The 19435-nt window shown below is 51.3% G+C and overlaps 2 protein-coding genes across 5 annotated transcripts; one reads left to right on the top strand and one right to left on the bottom strand.

Moving 5' to 3' along the window:
- Positions 1-259: 259 nt before the first annotated feature.
- On the bottom strand, positions 260-4277 carry LOC110476896 (uncharacterized). 2 transcript variants are annotated; one of them, XM_085560858.1, is made up of 3 exons: positions 4129-4166; positions 3017-3104; positions 260-2232 (listed from the first exon to the last, which is right to left on the bottom strand). In XM_085560858.1, exon 3 carries the CDS (start codon positions 2208-2210, stop codon positions 1140-1142), a length of 1071 nt encoding a protein of 356 aa, XP_085416984.1. In that variant the 5' UTR covers positions 2211-2232; positions 3017-3104; positions 4129-4166; the 3' UTR covers positions 260-1139. The 2 variants fall into 2 exon arrangements, with proteins under 2 accessions (XP_085416984.1, XP_021397863.3); XM_021542188.3 differs by lacking the exon at positions 3017-3104 and having other exon boundaries at positions 4129-4277.
- On the top strand, positions 2010-18592 carry LOC144247756 (uncharacterized). 3 transcript variants are annotated; one of them, XM_085560856.1, is made up of 2 exons: positions 2010-2800; positions 16177-18592. In XM_085560856.1, the coding sequence occupies exon 2, from the start codon at positions 16197-16199 to the stop codon at positions 18420-18422; it is 2226 nt and encodes a 741-aa protein (XP_085416982.1). In that variant the 5' UTR covers positions 2010-2800; positions 16177-16196; the 3' UTR covers positions 18423-18592. The 3 variants fall into 3 exon arrangements, with proteins under 3 accessions (XP_085416982.1, XP_085416981.1, XP_085416980.1); XM_085560855.1 differs by having other exon boundaries at positions 9039-18592; XM_085560854.1 differs by having other exon boundaries at positions 5001-18592.
- The last annotated feature ends 843 nt before the right edge of the window (positions 18593-19435 follow it).

Genomic DNA, 19435 nt, shown 5'->3' with positions numbered 1-19435 from the left:
AAATCCCCAAAACTTGATCAAAAAATACCCAAAACTGGGTATAAAAGCTGCCAAAACTTGATATAAAAACCCCTCAAACTCTGTATAAAACTTCCCAAAACTTGACATAAAAATTCCCAAAACTTGATACAAAACCCTCCAAAACTTGGTACAAAACCCCCCAAAACTTGGTATAAAACCCCCAAAATTTGCTACAAAAACCCCCACAACCTGATATAAAACCCCCCACGACCAGGAACAAAAAATTCCCAAAACTCGGCACTCAAAGTCGCTTTTATTGTGGAATTTTCACAGTGAAATAAATCCTGGATCCAACAGCAGCCGAAAACATTCACGAGACAAAGTCCCAAACACCGACGGGTGGCGAAACATTCCCGGCTGGAATTCCTCCTTTATCGCCACGCCCGGGGTTGATCCCTTCCCAAACATGTCTGGAGTGGAGTTAATTATCCATAAATTTGGGTAATTATGGAATATTCACGGCCTGAGCTGCTCTTTGACACCTCCGAGGAAATTCAAGGGGAGAGCGAGCTCGGATTTATCCTAAAATTCTTCCCGTTTTCCCCCTCAATCCCAAAGGATTCTTTTTAATTCCACCAAAGTCGGATCTATCCTAAAAATCTTCATTTTTTCTCCCTCAGTCCCAAAGGATTATTTTTTAATTCCACCAAATATTCGGGACTAATTCCCGGTTTAGGAATTTTTGAGCGTTTTGGCGGCAGATTCCGCACAAATCTGATTATTTATAGGGAAAAGCTTCCCGAATTCCAGGTGGGAGCTGGAATCCAGGGGGGAAAAGGGGAAGAGCTCTTCCCTGGATTTGGGGCTTTTTTCTTTAACTTCACGAACCCCGCCTTGCTCCATGATTTCTTTGGGGCTTTCTGGGCATTCCAAAGCCGCGGGATTGGGGAAAAGGGCAGGAATTTGGGAAGGTGGAGAGCTACAACCCTGCTGGAAAGCATTCCCGACGGGAATTCCCTGCTGTTAGTAGCGGACAAGGCGTTAGCGGGAGGGGCGGCTGGAAGGAATTCCCGACAAAAGCTCGGCAGGGGTTAAAAAAAAAAAAAAAAAAAAAAAGAAAAATGCTTGGAAAAACCTCTGGATTCGGGGAGAAAATCCCCGGGCTCGGGATTTTCCTTCTACTTCTGCCACGGGCCGGGCTGCTGCAGCTGCTGCTGCAGGGGAGGGAATTTCTCGGGAAGGGAGCGCTGCTCCGGGATCTCCTGGAATTCCTGCTTTTCCTGGGAACACGGGGCGGGGTCCGGGACTGGGATGGGGACAGGGGTGTCCTTGCATTCCTGTTTTTCCGGGATGGACACCGGGGTTTCCTTGCATTCCTGTTTTTCCGGGATGGACACCGGGATTTCCTTGCATTCCTGTTTTTCCGGGATGGACACCGGGGTTTCCTTGCATTCCTGTTTTTCCGGGATGGACACCGGGATTTCCTTGCATTCCTGTTTTTCCGGGATGGACACCGGGGTTTCCTTGCATTCCTGCTTTTCCTGGGAGCATGGAACGGGCTCAGGGCATGAAACTGGGATGGGGACAGGGATTTCCTTGCATTCCTGCTTTTCTGGGATGGACACCGGGATTTCCTTGCATTCCTGCTTTTCTGGGATGGACACCGGGATTTCCTTGCATTCCTGCTTTTCTGGGATGGACACCGGGATTTCCTTGCATTCCTGCTTTTCTTGGGCAGGATCAGGGATGGCAACTGGGATTTCCTGGCACTGCTGCTTCTCCTGGGCACACGGGACAGGGTCAGGGTGTGGATCAGGGATGGACACCGGGATTTCCTGGCACTGCTGTTTTTCCGGGATGGACACCGGGATTTCCTGGCACTGCTGTTTTTCCGGGATGGACACCGGGATTTCCTGGCACTGCTGTTTTTCCGGGATGGACACCGGGATTTCCTGGCACTGCTGCTTCTCCTGGGCGCAGGCTGCAGGCTCGGAGCAGGGAACGGGAACGGGAACCGGGATCTCCTTGGCCTCCTGCTTCTCCAGCGTCGGGTCCGGGCAGGATTTCTCTTCCAGGCGCGGAGGGAATTGGGTTTGCTGCTCCTGGGGCACGGCAGCTTCCCCTTTTCCCGGCTCTGGGATCGCCTTTCCCGGGATTTGGGGGTGCTCCGGGCTCTGTTTTGGGGTGGTTTTACCCAGCCCGGGGGGGAGCTGCAGCTCCTGCTTGATTTGCATCTGGTTCAGAGACATCTCTGCGGGAAAACGGGATCACCTGGCAAAAAAAGTGGGAATTTCTTGTGTTACCGGGGCGAGAGGGTGACACAATTCCGAAAAACGTGTTAAAACTTTTTTTAAAGCCCAGTTTTCCTCCTCTGCCCTTGTCTTCCCGAGGCTAAGCCCAAACATTTCAGGACGTTTGTCGTGCCAGAAAAAAGAATATAAATGTGAGGCCAAGGGGGTGCTTGGGACTAATTCCTGCTTTTTGCCCCTCGATTTTCAGCTTTTCCTTGGAATTCGGAACGGCAGGGGAGGTTTCTCGAGGCTCTGGCGAGCCCAGGGTTAAATTCCCAGGAGACAGCTCCTCCTCTCGCTCCGGTGACGATGCCGAGGGTTTGGCTCGGTCCTTGGAAGGGAATTCTCTGGGATAAAGCGTCCCCGAGGTCCGGGATTGTCGCCGCTGTCCCCTCTTGAGTCAGAGCGGGCAGCGCGGATTTCTCCTCCCCGACAATTTGGGGACAATTTGGGAACAATTTGGGGACAATTTTGTGGGCGCTGGAAGCTCGCCCGGACCTCGGGAATTCCTGCGCTGGATTTTTTACATCCAAGGGCAGGAGAGAAAGGTGAGAATTCCAAAAGCGGGGCTGGAAGGGATTTGAACTTCCCAAGGCAGAAAGAGGGAAAATTCCTCCTCCTTTCCCCGGGGGGTTGTCAGCTCCTCTCACAGCCAATTCTCTCCTCTCTTCCTTTTTTTTTTTTTTTTTTACACATCTGATAAGACCTTAATTAATTAAATAATTAATTAAGATCTTGCTCCTGACACGGGTGAGGCGGCTCACCGGGAATATTTTCACTCCTTGTCTCCCTGCAGCGCCCTCGTGCTCCCAAATTTGCCTCTTTCCAAGGAATCCCTGGGTGAAATGGAAGCTTAAAAAATATTTTGGTTATAAAATCAAAGGAAAATCAATTTGGCGGGAGAGGGTTTGCTGTCCTTCCCTGCAGGGAGGAGATTCGTCCTTAAACCAACGGAATTCCATCTGATCCGTGCCTCAGGAAGGGTCTAATTTAGGACTTAATTACCTTCAGATTTAGGCTCGGTCTTAATTTGCCTTCCAGTGCCATTTCCAGGCCACCCCAACGCCCACAAATTCCCTCCTTTCCAGGAACCCTCCACATACCCCAAGGCACCAAATCCAACATTTCCTGAAAGGCAGAAACCCAAATATCCCCCCAAAAAATCAGGATTCTCAGTCCCAAACATCCCCCAAAAATATTGTGATTCCCAATCCCAAACTTGCCCCAAAAATCTCAAGATTCTCAATCCCAAACTTGCCCCAAAAATCTCGAGATTCTCAATCCTAAACTTGCCCCAAAAATCTCGAGATTCTCAATCCCAAACTTGCCCCAAAAATATTGGGATTCTCAGCCCCAAATATCCTCTCCAAAATCGCAGAATTCTGAATCCAAACCTTCCCAAAAATCCCAGGATTCCTAGTCCCAAATTTCCCCCAAAAGTCTCAATATTCTCAATCCCAAACCTCCCCAAAAATCTCAGAGCTCTGAATCCCAAAGCTCCCCGAGGAATCTCTGGATTCTCAATCCCAAACCTCCCCAAAAATCTCAGAGCTCTGAATCCCAAAGCTCCCCGAGGAATCTCTGGATTCTCAATCCCAAACCTCCCCAAAAATCTCAGAGCTCTGAATCCCAAAGCTCCCCGAGGAACCTCGGGATTCCCAATCCCGAAGCTCCCCGAGGAACCTCGGGATTCTCAATCTCAAACCTCCCCAAAAATCTCAGAGCTCTGAATCCCAAAGCTCCCCGAGGAACCTCGGGATTCTCAATCCCAAACCTCCCCAAAAATCTCAGAGCTCTGAATCCCAAAGCTCCCCGAGGAACCTCGGGATTCCCAATCCCGAAGCTCCCCGAGGAACCTCAGGGTTCTGGGACTCACCCAGCCGGTGCCGAGGGAGCAGCGGGAGCGGAGCCGATGCTGGACTGGGGAGATTTGGGATCTTTTATAGGGTTTGGAAGCCCTGCCTTCTGGGAATGAGTCCTCCTGGCTGATGAGCTCATTCTTTCACAAGAACCTTGCCCGGCCGGGTTTTACACGTAGGCACTTTCCAGAGAGGATTCCGAGTTCGTTCCCCTGACTAATCCTGGTGAACCGTAGAATTTCTCCCTGGATAAAGGTCAGAGCCTCGGGATCATGGAGTTATTGGAGACCCTGTGGAGGTTTGGGGGCTTGGTGGGGTTTGGTGCCACCTCAACCCATCCAGGGTTCATTCCACAGATAAAACCCGCTCTGATGTCTGGGATTTATTGGGAATTCCCACCTCAACCCATCCAGGGGTCATTCCACAGCTAAAACCCACTTTGATGTCTGAAATTCCTGGGATTTATTGGGAATTCCCACCTCAATCCATCCAGGGGTCATTCCACAGCTAAAACCTGCTCTGATGTCTGAAATTCCTGGGATTTATTTGGAATTCCCACCTCAAGTTCTCCAGGGATCATTCCACAGCTAAAACCCACTCTGATGCCTGAAATTCCTGGGATTTATTGGGAGTTCCCACCTCAACCCATCCAGGGGTCATTCCACAGCTAAAACCCGCTCTGATGTCTGAAATTCCTGGAATTTATTTGGAGTTCCCACCTCAACCCATCCAGGGGTCATTCCACAGCTAAAACCCGCTCTGATGTCTGAAATTCCTGGGATTTATTTGGAGTTCCCACCTCAACCCATCCAGGGGTCATTCCACAGGTATACCTCTCCTGGGTTTTCCTGGGGAGAACTTCATGGATTTCCCTCAACTTTCGTTTCAGTTTGGAATCACCAGGAGGGATTTCCTGGACATTCCAGGAATTTCCTCCTGAAAAGGGCAGTCAGGGGCTGCCCAGTGAGGTTTGGTGTTGCCACCCCGGAGATGTCCAAGGAATTCCTCACACACCCTCAGGGCTCTGGAAAGGAGTTGATCCACCAAAAGATGGACTCGATGATCTTGGAGGGCTTTTCCAACCTCAATAATCCTGGAATTCTCTGGATAAATCTCATTTTCCACGGAGATGCAGTTCTCACCCATCCAAACGTGATGGAGCAGGGATCTGAGTTTCTCTCTAGGGATTTTTGACAATATCCGAGATTTTTCCCACTCAAATGGAATTTGGGGAACCGGCCCCATGGAATTACAGAAGGGAATTTAAAAAGGTGTTTCAGCCTCAATGTGAAATAAAGGGAACTCTGTGTGTGCAGTGCATTCCCTGAAGATTAGTCCAGGTGGAACAAAACCCAAACATTTATGGAGTGGGAAAACCCTCCAAAATCCAATCCCAATCCCCCAAATCTCTGGGATCCATCGGGACACGGCCCCTGGAGACACCGTGTCCCACCCAGACAGAATTTCATCACCTTTGGTCATCCCGGGCCTCTCCCGGGCTCATCGCCGTGGCTTTTCCGGAGCTTTTATCGGATCAAGATCCCGACGCGATCACTTCCAACAGGCTGAGCTGGTCCCATGTCACCTCCCGGAATTCCTGGGCAGCGCCTGGAAGCGGCTGCTCCCGGCATGGAGCAACTTCCTCTCTCAACAACCCTTTGGCAGCACAAAGCCCGAATATTCCAGAACTTTCTCCCGTCCGTGCAATTCCCGTTTTCCCTGGGTGCTGCCTTGCTGTTCCCGCTGGGATAGGCTCGGCTTTAGTCTCCAGCTTTTGGGATACCCCAGCCCAAGCCCAGAGCCTGACTCAGGCCTCGCCGGAGCTCCGCCGGTGCCGATTCCAGGCTGGAATTAGGGCACTTCCCAGACCTGCCCGGCTGCTTTCGAGGCAGCCGGCGGCTGGCAGGGCTCGGAACCGAGATAAGCTCCTGGAATTGTGCCCTTCCCACGGGGAGATGCGGGGAAGGAGAGCAGAGTCCTCAAAACCTTGGGGTTCGGCACTGCCCCGCTCCTGGAGGTGTCCGAGGAGAGCTTGGATGGGGCTTGGAGAGACCTGGGACAGTGGGAATTGTCCCTGGCCGTGCCAGGGGCTTGGAATGGGATGATCCTAAAGGTCCTTTCCAACCTAAACCTTTCCATGGTCCTCTGATTTTCTCGGATCCTCTGATTTTATCGTTCCATGATTTTATGCTTCTGTTATTCTGCGATTCCATGATTCTCTGATCCTCTTATTCCATGATTTTCTGATTCTCTGACTCCATTTTCCATGATTTTGTGATTCTGTGATCCCCTAATTCCATCGTTTTGTGATTTTATGATCATGATTTTCTGTTTCTCTGATTCCATAATTCTCTGATTTGATTTTTCCATGATTTTCTGACTCCACAATGATCCACTGATACTCCATGATTCCCTGATTCTATTATTCCACTATTTCATCATTCCCTGATCCTGGTTTTTGTCCCGCCATGGCCGGAGCAGCCGAGTTTGAGAGCAGACAGGGAATTTCACCACCTCCAACCTTCTACCCGAATTTTTGTGCAATATTCCCGAGGGAATTCTCCTCTTCAGGTCAGTGCTGTCCATCCCTCAGAGCAGAGAGGGACAGGACACCTCCATCTGCTCAGGACATTTTTATTTAAGCAATAAATCAAGGATTTCTGGAATATTTTTGCGCCAAATTTAAACCCTGAACTTGCAACGCTCAGGGATTAAAGTCAAACACTTCCCATGGCTGGGAGTGGAGACCTAAACCTAAACTTAATCCTAAACCTAATCCTAAACCCTGTCTGGAGATCAGCAGATGTGGCCTGACCTTAAACTGGTTTGGATCCAGTCTGGAAATGCTCTGGAGGTCACCGGGCAGCAACCTCAGCACAAAAATTATGGATATTGCCCAAAGAGGCTCCGGAGTCAGCCCTTGGAAAGGGAGGGAACGTTTTTCCTGGAGGAAAGGTGGAATTGCTTTTCCCATCCCCAGGAATTGCACAAAAATTTATTTTTAGCCAAAACTTTGGGAAAACGACGGGAGAAACGTGAGGGAATGGAGGGAACATGGAGCTCCTGGCCCGTCCCAAATGCGCCGCAAATTCCAGGGATCGTGACACCGCGGGGAAGGAAATTCCCAGTCCGGCATTCCCGATGGGAATGGCTGCTCCAGATCCCAGAAATCCCAAATTCATCAGGGACCTCCCAGGTGCCGAGCAGGTGATTCCCAGGAGTTATTCCAGGAGGTCCAAACGGGAGCTGGTGGCTCCATCTGGGATGTCCCGGAGGTGTTTCCAAGGGTCACGGAGCTCCTTCGCTTCACTCTGCCAAAAAAATGGATCCGAATTTTGGGAAGTGAGGACCTCTCACCCAGGGCTCCATGCATGCTGTTTGACCTTTCTTGTCACCCCAGATTTGGGGATTTTCCTGCAATTCCCAGATTTTTCCGGGAAGTGAGGAGCCCTCCCTCAGGATTCTGTGGATGCTCCCTCACCTTTGTTCCACACAGGATTTGGGGAAAGGATCAGATTTTTTGGGAAGCGAGGAGCCCTCCCTCAGGACTCCACAGACGCTCCCTGATTTTTGCCATGCAGGATTTGGGCACTTTTGTTTAGGGATCAGATTTTTTTGGCAAGCAAGGATCCTTCCCTCGTGATTTCATGGATTCTCCCTGATTTTCCCCCGGAATTCAGGACCTTTGTGCACAGAGGGGAGGATCCTCAGGAACTTTTGCCCCGCTGGATTTCAGCCTGACTCAGGAGCCGCCGAACCGGCCCAGCCTGGCCCGGGGCTCTCCGGAGGATTCGGCTCCCGCCCATCTCGTTTTTGTGTCCAGCTCCGGGCTGGACACGGCGGTGAACTCATCAAACAAAGGCTTAATTAGCACCTGCTGGATGACTTAATTAGCACCTGCAGCATCTCCCGGGTATCGGTCTGGAGCCTGGAGCAGCTCCTGTCCCAAACTCCCGGGACCTTTGTGGCTTCCCTGGAAGTGGCCAAGGCCAGGCTGGACGGGCTTGGAGCTGGGAGGGTGGGAATTGTCCCTGCCCGTGGCCCAGGGTGGGATTGAAGGTCCCAAAAAAGCTGGACACCCCCAAGGGCTGCAGGATCCAAGGACTCGATCTGGAGTGTCCATGGTCTTTTCCTGGCTGTTTTTTTCCAACAGGCTGGGAATGTTAGAATGTTGGGAATGTTGGGAATGTTGAGCCTGTGGAGACCCCAGAGCCCCCCCAGGATCTTCAGGGGCTCCAGGGAAGCTGGAGAGGAACTTTTCCTCAGGAACTGCAGGGACAGGACACGGGGAATGGGGTCAGGGGGACAGAGGGGGAATTTGGGTGGGATTTTGGGAAGGAATTGTTCCCTGTGAGGGTCCCAGGTTATTCCATGGATTTCCCATCCCTGGGAGTGACCAATTCCTGGAGCCTGGAGCCACCAGGGACAGCAGAAGGTGTCCCATGGCAGAGGTTGGAATGAGACGATTTTAAAGATCCTTTCCAACCGAAACCATTCCATAATTCCATGAGCTTAATTCCATGAGCTTCCCAGGATCAAGACAATTCCTATAAAACTCTGACTTTCCCGGCTGAGTCACGGCCTTGGGTCTGGGACTCTCCTGTAAAACCTCCCCATAAATCCCCCAAACTCCATCCCAAAGCTTGGTGCCTGTTTTGAGTCCCATTTTCGGATTTCCCAGCCTGTTCCTGAGTCCTCTTGAGCTGCTCCCTGAAAACCTCCTGCTGATTCCCAGCCCAAATTAATCCCTAATTTCTTCTCTGCTTGAAAACCTCCTCCTAATTCCTGGCCTAAATTAATCCCTAATTTCTTCTCTGCTTGAAAACCTCCTCCTAATTCCCGGCCTAAATTAATCCCTAATTTCTTCTCTGCTCCTTGAAAACCTCTGCTAATTCCCAGCCTAAATTTATCCCTCATTTCCCCACAGGGCTCTGATTACCTCACTGAAGCACCACGACTTTTCCAGCAGCCATCCCATCAAAGAACCCAATTCCAGATTGCTTCATTCCCCCTCCGGAGCTCACTGGGAATGAACTCCCTGGAGTTCAGCCTTTCCCAGGTTTTTTGCTGGAAAGTGGAGCAGCCTTGGGGACACCCAAGGAGGAACTGGGATACAGAGCCAGGTTTCAGCCTTTCCCTGACCTCTTGGAAAAGGATAAAATCCTTTTTTTTTTTTTTGGAATATCAGCTCTGTGATGCTCCTGGTGCCACAGGGAAAGGCAATTATTGGTCTTTGAGCCAAAAAACCAAAAGGATTTATCTTGGATTTTGTCTTTTCTATAACTTCCATGAGCTAGGCTGAGTTGATCACTAAAATAATTAAAATTACAACCCTGGGCTCGCCATTTGCTCCATCCCAACACCTGCACGGGGCCCAACCCAAATCCCAGGGTTTTATTCCCCGTGGAATCCCAGCACAGGGATGAAGCCGATGGACAGAGGTGCTGGGGGAAGAGAAATCGGTGCCAGAACCCCAAAAAAGCTGAGCTTGGAGAAGTCACAGGGGTTATTCTGACCCTGAAGCCAGGCTTAACCTCCCCCGAGCCTGGTCCGGAACAAAGAGCTCCTAATTAGCGAAACCAAGAGTTAATTAAGTCATAAAACCCTTTTAGGGTGAAGCAAGAGGGACCTGGGTGAGGAGTTTCATTCTCATTTTGCCCTGAGCGCTGTTAAATCCCCAAATCAGGAATTTACTCATAATGAGAGAAGTTTTCTTGTCTGCAGCTCCTGTGCAGCTCTTTAATTACAAATTAATTAAATTAATTAAATTAGAGTGCCGTCTTTGCTCGGTCCCTCATGCTCCCTTTAGTCCCTGCCCCGTGCCCAGAATGGTGGAATGGTTTGGAATGGTTTGGAACCATGGAATGGTTTTGCAATGGTTTGGAATGGTGGAATGGTTTGGAATGGTTTGGAATGGTTTGGAATGGTGGAATGGTTTGGAATGGTTTGGAATGGTTTGGAATCATGGAATGGTTTTGCAATGGTTTGGAATGCTGGAATGGTTTGGAATGGTTTGGAATCATGGAATGGTTTTGGAATGGTTTGGAGCAGTGGAATGGTTTGGAATGGTTTGGAATCATGGAATGGTTTTGCAATGGTTTGGAATGGTGGAATGGTTTGGAATGGTTTGGAATGGTTTGGAATGGTGGAATGGTTTGGAATGGTTTGGAATGGTTTGGAATCATGGAATGGTTTTGCAATGGTTTGGAATGCTGGAATGGTTTGGAATAGTTTGGAATCATGGAATGGTTTTGGAATGGTTTGGAGCAGTGGAATGGTTTGGAATGGTTTTGGAATGGTTTTGGAATGGTGGAATGGTTTGGAATGCTTTGGAATAGTTTGGAATCATCGAATGGTTTTGGAATGGTTTGGAGCAGTGGAATGGTTTGGAATCCTGGAATGGTTTGTAATGGTGGAATGGTTTGGAATGGTTTGGAACGGTTTGGAATCCTGGAGTGGTTTGGGTGGGAAGGACCGTAAAGCTCATCCAGTTCCAACCCAGGGGCAGGGACAACTTCCCTCACCTCAGGTTGCTCCAAGCCCTGGCCAGGCCAGCCTTGGACACTCCCAGGGATGGGAAATCCATGGAATAACCCGGGACCCTCACAGGGAAGAATTCCTCCCCAAAATCCCACCCAAATTCCCCTCTGTCCCCCTGGCCCCATTCCCTGTGTCCTGTCCCTGCAGTTCCTGAGGAAAAGTCCCTCTCCAGCTTCCCTGGAGCCCCTGAAGATCCTGGGGGGGCTCTGGGGTCTCCACAGGCTCATCATTCCCAACATTCCCAACATTCCCAGCTTTGAACAGGAGGCCCTGAGAGAGGTGGGGGATCCCTCCCAATCCCTGGGATCCCTCCCCAATCCCTGGGGACAGGTTCTGCCCACCAGGACCCACAGGTCCTTCTCCTTGGGGCAGATTCCCAGCAGGACAATCCCAGCCCGTGCTGCTCCTTCCCAGATCCAGCGGAGAAAAGGGGTTGGGCTGAGCCAAACCCGAAATTAAAACTTTTCCTGGAGACACACAGAGAGGGAGGATCCCATGGGATTTTCCAGGAGCCGCCTGCGCGGGCCAATGCTGCGCTCTGGTGGTTGGGGACACTCGGGGGAACTCAAGGGACACTTGGGGACACTCGGGGGACACTCCGTCCTCTGTTCCCTCATGGAAAAGGGACACGGAAGAGCTGGAGTGGGGATGGAAATGGGGCTGGAGCAGCTGGAAAAGGGAATGGAGAATCCTGAGGGAGCTGGGGGGGCTCAGCCTGGAGAAAAGGGGATCCAGGAGGAATTTGGGATCTGATCCCAGGGAATGGGGCAGGACAAGAGGGAACGGCCTCGAGCTGTGCCAGGGTGGGAAATTTGGGAAAATTCCTCCTGGAAAAGGGAAAAGGCCTTGGAAAGGGGCTCAGGGAGGGTTGGACTGGCTGCCCGTGGAGGTGTCCCAGGAATTCCTGGATGTTTTTCTGGGTGTCCAGGTGGGGATCGAGCTTGGACTCGCCCACCTTGGAATTCTTTTCAGGGATTTTGGAATTCTGCCGGTTTTACCCCACCTGGCAGCCGCCGCCAGGTGAAGGTGGAGGAAAGGTGTTAAAGCAGAGAGGGGTTGGAGGAGGGAGGTCCCGAAAACCCAGGAGGAGGAGCCGGGTGGCACCTCGGGGATTCTCCACCCCACCTTTAATAAGTCAGGAACGCGGATTTGGAGGGTGAGGCCCCAGGAATGCAGAGCTCCCTCCCTGCTCCAAAAAAAGAAACGCTGGCAGCAGAACAAAAGGAGACAGAAAGGGGAAAAAAAGGTGAATTTTCAATGCGTGATCCGAGGCGCTGGGTTGGAACCTCAGGAGATGGAAAATCAGCCAAGCTCCATGAATTCCCACCTGGGAAGTGCCTTCCAATGCCTGACCACCTTCTCCAGGTGGAAATTCCTGCTGGTGTCCCATCTGCCATGGTTCCCGACCGGGAAAAATCAAAATAAATTTATATGAACGAGATCTGTTTATGAGCTATATTTCTATGGCTGTGAACTGCTCGTTTTGGTCAAAGGGAGCTTCAAACCTCCAAAAATGGGAGCCGAAAACCACGGCGGAATTGTGGCTTCAGATCAAAGAAACGAATCCCGCAGGAGAGAAGCCACAACAAAGCCACGTTCTTGTGGTCCAGGTGGAGCCGGACACTCAGAGCTGACCAGGAAAATCTGGATTCGTTCCAGACGGAGAATTCCCGGAAAAAGGGAGGGTTTCACCCTCTCTGCTTCTTCCCCCACGTGGGGCACAATTACCCCAGAGCTCCCAAACTTCCTGATCTGTTTTCACATCCAAAATATTCGGGGCCCTTTCTCCTGGCCACAAAAACCACCTGGGTGGGGCTGTTTCTCCGAGTTCACACGAAACCACATTTTTTAATTAAAAAAATTAAAATACTCAGGCCCTTTGCCCTTCCTGTGGGTTTGGGCTCTGTTTTGGTGTCACCAGGGCTGGGCTTTATTTTGTCCTGGTCACTCTTGGCTCTGCTGGAGCCAGCAGGGCCAAATCGGCCTTTTTGGGGTTATTTTGAGTCACAATAAACCCATGAAAGAATAAAGCAGATTTTAATGACTTTAAAAAATCCATCTTCTGTTTTTTTGGTGTTATTTTGTGTCACAATGAGCCTATAAAAGCGCTGAACAGGTTTTAATGACTTCAAAAAATTCACCTTTTGGTTTTATGAGGATTTTTTTTCAGTCTGTGTGAGATAAGGAGCTGAATCAGTGAGAAAGTCACACGCAACTTTTGGAGGAAGTTTATTTTTGGGTGGCAGCCCAGCTGGTTGTGCAAGCACCTCACCTGTCCTGGTCACCTGAGAGTCACCAGGGCCACATTCCCGCTGCTCCGGGGACAGGTGACAGCCCCGGGACCCGCATGGGGACACCCGGAGCCAGAGGTGACAAAAAGCTCCCAGGAGCTGATAAACTTCCTCCAGCCCCTTGTGACTTCCCCAGGCATTCACTTCCTTGTCTCCCAGGGGCTAAAAAAACTCCTGAGAGCAGGAATTCCTTTTTTTTAGGTCACTAAAGATCTGCTCAGTGCTTTTTATGAGCTCATTGTGACACCAAAAAAACCCCAAAAAACAGAACATGGATTTTTAAAATCATTAAAATCTGCTCAGCATCTTAGTGACTTCATTGTGACACAAAATAACACCAAAAAAACAGAAGAAGGATTTTTAAAGTCGTTAAAATCTGCTCAGCGCTTTCATAGCTTCATTGTGACACAAAATAACCCCAAAAAATAGAAGATTGATTTTAAAAGTCATTAAAATCTGCTTAGCACTCTTATGGGTTTGTTGTAACACAAAAAATAACCCCAAAAATATATAATATTAAAATACTCCAATATTAAAATGTTTAAATATTCTAATATTGGCCAAAAAGGCCGATTTGGCCCTGCTGGCTCCAGCAGAGCCGAGAGTGACCAGGACAAAATAAAGCCCAGCCCTGGTGACACCAAAACAGAGCCCAAACCCACAGGGAGGGCGAAGGGCCTGAGTATTTTAATTTTTTTAATTAAAAAATGTGGTTTCGTGTGAACTCAGATGAACAGCCCCACCCGGGTGGTTTTTGTGGCCAGGAGAAAGGGCCCCGAATATTTCGGACATGAAAACGGATCAGGAAGTTTGGGAACTCCTGGGTAATTGTGCCCCACGCGGGGGAAGAAGCAGAGAGGGCGAAATCCTCCTTTAATTATGGAATTCTCGATCAGGAACAAATCCGGGCCCTTCCTGCTCGGCGCCGTGGAACAATTTCTCCCTGGTGATCCCGAGGAGAGCTGAGAGGGGTCAGGACAAAGCTGTGCCCAGCCCTGGTGGCACCAACACTGAGCTGGGACCACAGGGCGGGGAGAGAACTGGAGTTCTTAATTAAAAAATTGATATTTTGATGGATAATGAGCTGCACCCACCACTAGGAGCCGTTTGTTTTCCTGTTTGTGCTCCATGGATGGAAATCCACGCCCAAAACTTGGCCGAGCAGTCCCAAAATCCGGGCATTGCGGGGTGGATGAGACGAAACCACGGAGCTGGAGAATCCCATGGATAACCTGGCATCCCAAATCCCAAATCCATCAATAACCAGGACCGCCCCACTCCTGTGAGCCCCCCAGGGATGGAACCCCCCCTGGAAAACCCATTCCTCCACATCCAGGGGTTCAATCCCCAAAAACAGCCCCGGGGCTGGGGCTGCTGCTGCTCCCCACGCCACGGAGGATTAATTATCCCGAGGTAATTACTCTGGGAAGCTGACATGGAACCACTCATTGTCCGGGATGAGCTGGCGGCTCCGACTCACTCCGGGAGGGCCACGGGGGTTACGGGACCGGCGGCTCCTCCGGTGGCTCTATAAAAGCTCCGGAGGAGCCGGGACGCGCCGGTCGCCTCTGGAAGCTCTTCCCGCCCCCGGGAGCCGGGTGAGTCCTGTTCCTGAGCTCTGGAGACGCTGGGATGGGAATTCCGGGCGGAATTCTTGATTGTCGGAGTGGGGATGGGATGGGATGGGTGGCTCAGAGGAGAGTCCCCATCCCAAGAGGTGTCCAAGGCCAGGTTGGACGTGGTTTGGGATTGGGGCTTGGGTTTGGAAAATAGCAGCTCGTTTTGGGGTGGGATTGGTGGATTCCAAGCAAAGATTTGGGGTGCTTATAGAAAAAAATACCAGATCGTTTTGGGGTGGGATTGGTGGATTCCAGGGAGAGATCTGGGGTGGTTTTAGGAAAAATAACACCTCAGTTTGGGGTGGGATTGGTGAATTCCAGGGAGAGATCTGGGGTGGTTTTAGGAAAAATAATACTTCAGTTTGGGGTGGGATTGGTGGATTCCAGGGAGAGATCTGGGGTGGTTTTAGGAAAAATAACACCTCAGTTTGGGGTGGGATTGGTGGATTCCAGGGAGAGATCTGGGGTGGTTTTAGGAAAAATAACACCTCAGTTTGGGGTGGGATTGGTGGATTCCAGGGAGAGATCTGGGGTGGTTTTAGGAAAAATATCAGCTCATTTTGGGGTGGGATTGGTGGGTTCCAGAGAGAGATCCGGAGTGGTTTTAGGAAAAATAACACCTCAGTTTGGGGAGGTATTGGTGGATTCCAAGCAAAGATTTGGGGTGGGTATAGAAAAAAAATTATCAGCTCATTTTGGGATGGGATTAGAGAACGTTCCCTGCAAGAAAAGGTGGTGGGATGGACTTTCCCTCAGGAGCTGGAGTGATAGGACACGGGGAATGGGGTAAAAGTGAAAGTGAAGAAACTGAGGTTGGATTTGGGAAGGAACTGTTCCCTGTGAGAGTGAGGAGAGCCTGGCACAGGATATTCCATGGATTTCCCATCCTGGAAGTGTCCCAGGCCAGGCTGGAGCAACCTGGGATAGTGGAAGGTGTCCCAAGGTAGGGGTTGAGTTGATCTTTGGTGTCCCTTCCAACCCAAAGCACTCTGGGATGTTGGGATTATGAAATTCAGATTTATTCCTGATTTTCCCGTGTGAAAAATGCAATCTGGGAGAGGATTTTAAAGTGGATCGGTTGGAATTTCTGTGCTGGAGTGGGAGAGGACTCTCGGGGTTCACTGCTGAGTGTCTGAACGCCAGATTTGCTCCTGGAAAAGGACAATTTGGGAGCAAGGGAAGTTTTAATTCATTAATTTAATTAATTGGGGTTTTTTGCATGACATTCAGTGCTGAGTGTCGCTGAATGTCCCCAGTTGGCTTCAAGACGTGGTTCAGAGTTAAAAACGAGGGGTTGGGTCCTTCAGGTGCTGCTGGGGCCGTGATGGGACGGTGGCACAGCTGGGACGTGTCCCCGAGGTGTGGGGACCAACCTGTCCAGGTGTCCTTGGGTGTCACCAAACGGGTGGGGAGGGACCCTAAAATTCACCTCATTCCAACCCCACCGTGTCCTTCAAGTGTCCCCAAGATTCCCCGAGACCTCCACCAGCTGGGGTTGTGACACAGCTGGGACGTGTCCCCGAGCTTTGGGGACTCGCTCAGGTGCCACCAAAAGGGTTGGGTTGGGAGGGACCTCAAACCTCACCTGATTCCAACCCCGTCCGTGTCCTTCCAGTCCTGCCTCGTGTCCCCAAGATGTCCTGCCACCTCCACCAGCACCTCCCTCCGCCCTACCAGGACCCCGTGGCGCTGTCCCCCGGCGTCCCCTTCCCGGCTCAGCGGTGGCACTCCACCACCTGCATCCCCCAGGCCGTGCCCGGCCAGGTGCCCCTGCAGCGGGCGATGTCCTCCAGCGTGTGCCAGCAGCAGAGCGTCACCCAGGCCGTGCCACCCTGCCAGCTCCGTGGACCCCTCTGCGTGCCCCAGCAGATTGTCCCCAGGCGGGTGACAACGTGCGTGCCACCGCAGCAGCGCGTCGCCCAGTGCGTGCCACACCAGGTGGGGGTGACCCAGTGCGTGCCACAGCAGCTGCGGGTGCCACAGCAGTGCCCGCCCGTCCCGCAGCAGCAGAAGATTGTCCCCAGGTGTGTCACCACCTGCGTGCCGCAGCAGAGCGTGACGGGCGGCGCGGGTGTCACCCGGTGCGTGCCGCAGCAGCCGCAGGTGCCACCGCCTGAGTGTGGCCCCCAGCAGCAGAAGATTGTCCCCAGGTGTGTCACCACCTGCGTGCCGCGGCCGCCGTTCGTCACCAAGGGGGTCCCGCGGCAGCAGAGTGCCACCAGGTGCGTCCCCCAGCAGTGTGTGACCAGCGTCTGTCCCCAGCAGGGTGTCCCCAGGTGTGCCACCACCTGTGTCCCCCAGCAGCGCGCGGCCCGGGGCGTCTCGTACCAGTGGGTGACAGCGCCTGTCCCCCAGCAGCAGCAGAGTGGCACCGCCGGTGTCCCCTGGCAGTGGCACGGCAGGTGTGTCACCACGTGTGTCCCGCAGCAGTGTGACACTGGCGGGGCCAGCGTTTGTGTCCCCCAGCAGCAGCAGAGCGGGACGGTTTGTGTCCCTCAGCAAAGTGCCACCAAGGGTGTCCCTCAGCAGTGTGGGACAATCTGTGTCCCTCAGCAGTGTGGGACAATCTGTGTTCCTCAGCAAAGTGCCACCAAAGGTGTCCCTCAGCAGTGTGGCACAATCTGTGTTCCCCAGCAGTGTGGGACAATCTGTGTCCCCCACCAATGTGTGACCAAGACTGTCACTCAACAGAGTGCCACCAAAGGTGTCCCCCAGCAGTGTGGGACAATCTGTGTCCCTCAGCAAAGTGCCACCAAAGGTGTCCCTCAGCAGTGTGGCACAATCTATGTCCCTCAGCAAAGTGCCACCAAAGGTGTCCCCCAGCAGTGTGGCACAATCTGTGTTCCTCAGCAGTGTGTGACCAAGAGTGTCACTCAGCAAAGTGCCACCAGGTGTGTCCCCCAGCAGTGTGGCACAATTTGTGTCCCCCAGCAAAGTGCCACCAAGTGTGTCCCCCAGCAAAGTGCCACCAAGTGTGTCCCCCAGCAGTGTGTGACCAAATGTGTCCCCCAGCAAGGTATGACCAAGTGTATCCCCCAGCAAAGTGCCACCAAAGGCGTCACCCAGAAGTATGGAACAATCTGTATCCCCCAGCAGTGTGCCACCAAGTGTGTCCCCCAGCAGTGTGTGACCAAAAGTGTCACTCAACAGACTGCCATCAAGTGTGTCCCCCAGCAGAGTGTGACCAAGTGTGTCCCCCAGCAAAGTGCCACCAAAGGCATCACCCAGAAGTATGGAACAATCTGTGTCCCCCAGCAAAGTGCCACCAAGTGCGTCCCTCAGCAAAGTGTCAAGTGTGTCCCTCAGCAGTGTGGCACAATTTGTGTCCCCCAGCAGAGCATGACCAAGTGTGTCCCTCAGCAAAGTGCCACCAAGTGTGTCCCCCAGCAATATGGGACAATCTGTGCCCCCCAGCAGTGTGTGACCAAGTGTGTCCCCCAGCAAAGTGCCACCAAGTGTGTCCCCCAGCAAAATGCCACCAAAGGTGTCACCCAGAAGTATGGAACAATTTGTGTCCCCCAGCAAAGTGCCACCAAATGTGTCCCTCAGCAAAGTGCCACCAAGTGTGTCTCCCAGCAGTGTGGCACAATTTGTGTCCCCCAGCAAAGTGCCACCAAGTGTGTAACCCAGCAGTGTGGCACAATTTGTGTCCCCCAGCAAAGTGCCACCAAATGTGTCCCCCAGCAAAGTGCCACCAAGTGTGTCCCCCAGCAAAGTGCCACCAAGTGTGTCCCCCAGCAGTGTGGCACAATCTGTGTCCCCCAGCAAAGTGCCACCAAATGTGTCCCCCAGCAGTCCGGTGGAGTGAAGATCTCCAGCCACTCCAAGAAATACTGCTCGGCCCCCAAGTGGCCCTGGTGACCACCAGGGCGTGGGACGAGGACAATCCCTGGGAATTCGGTGTTGGGTTCTTTATCTCCTCCCGCTCCCATCCGCGTTATCCCGGCTTTCCGGCATTTCCCTGCCATTCCCTGGGGACATTCCAGGTGCCTCTGGCTCCTTCCTCGATGGCGGGATGGGACCAAATTCCCACAGAATTCCAAGAAATGGTGATTTTAAAGCAGTAATATTAATAAAAGAAGGAATGGAAAGATCTGAGGAGTTCAGATCTCCACAGCTTCGAGGGGACTGGTCCAGATTGCATCTCCAGGTTTATTCCTGGAATCGGGATGGAATGTTCCAGTTGAGTTGGATTCCACAAGGCTCGGAGTTTTCCAGCACATCCAGGTTGGGATGTTTGGGAAAGCAAACTTGAATTTCTGATGGAATTGGGTAAAATTCACTCAGAATGCCGGGATTGGAGGGGTCTGGAGGGACCAGAGCAGGTCCAAATTCCCTGTTCCAGCAGGGAATAAATAAATTAATTAATGGTTCTGGAATATTCCCAGGGAGGGAGACTCCAGGCTTTTTCCAGAGCACAGCCAAAGAATTCCTAAAATTCAGGTGGAAAAGGACCCTCCATGTCCAGGTGAGCCCTTTTCCCTCTGGAATGTAGCCAGAATTCCCATTTTTTTAAACCCCTGACTCCCACAGAGTCCCCAAACAGCAATTCCTCAAAATGTCCCTCCTGAACCTTTTATTTTTATTCTTTGATTAAAATAAAAACCACAACTTGAAATGAAAACTCTTCAAAATAATGAAAGTTATAGCAGGGTTATTCTAGAAATGTTTAATTAAAAAAGTAATTAATTATATTCATTTTGCTGAAGATGTGCACTGAAAACCAACTTTATTTACAGAAGTATATTAATATTTTACATATATATATATGTAAACTTAAATAAACATTCTTGCCTGACTTTGGATTAAAATCTTAGGTTTCTGCCTCTTGGTGTTTTTTTATTTAATTAAATAAATATTTACTAAATATTATT

This window comes from Lonchura striata, chromosome 25, assembly GCF_050655825.1.
Source record: "Lonchura striata isolate lonStrDom1 chromosome 25, ASM5065582v1, whole genome shotgun sequence".
Classification (NCBI taxonomy): Eukaryota; Metazoa; Chordata; class Aves; order Passeriformes; family Estrildidae; genus Lonchura; species Lonchura striata.
This window is presented reverse-complemented; position numbering and strand designations above follow the sequence as displayed.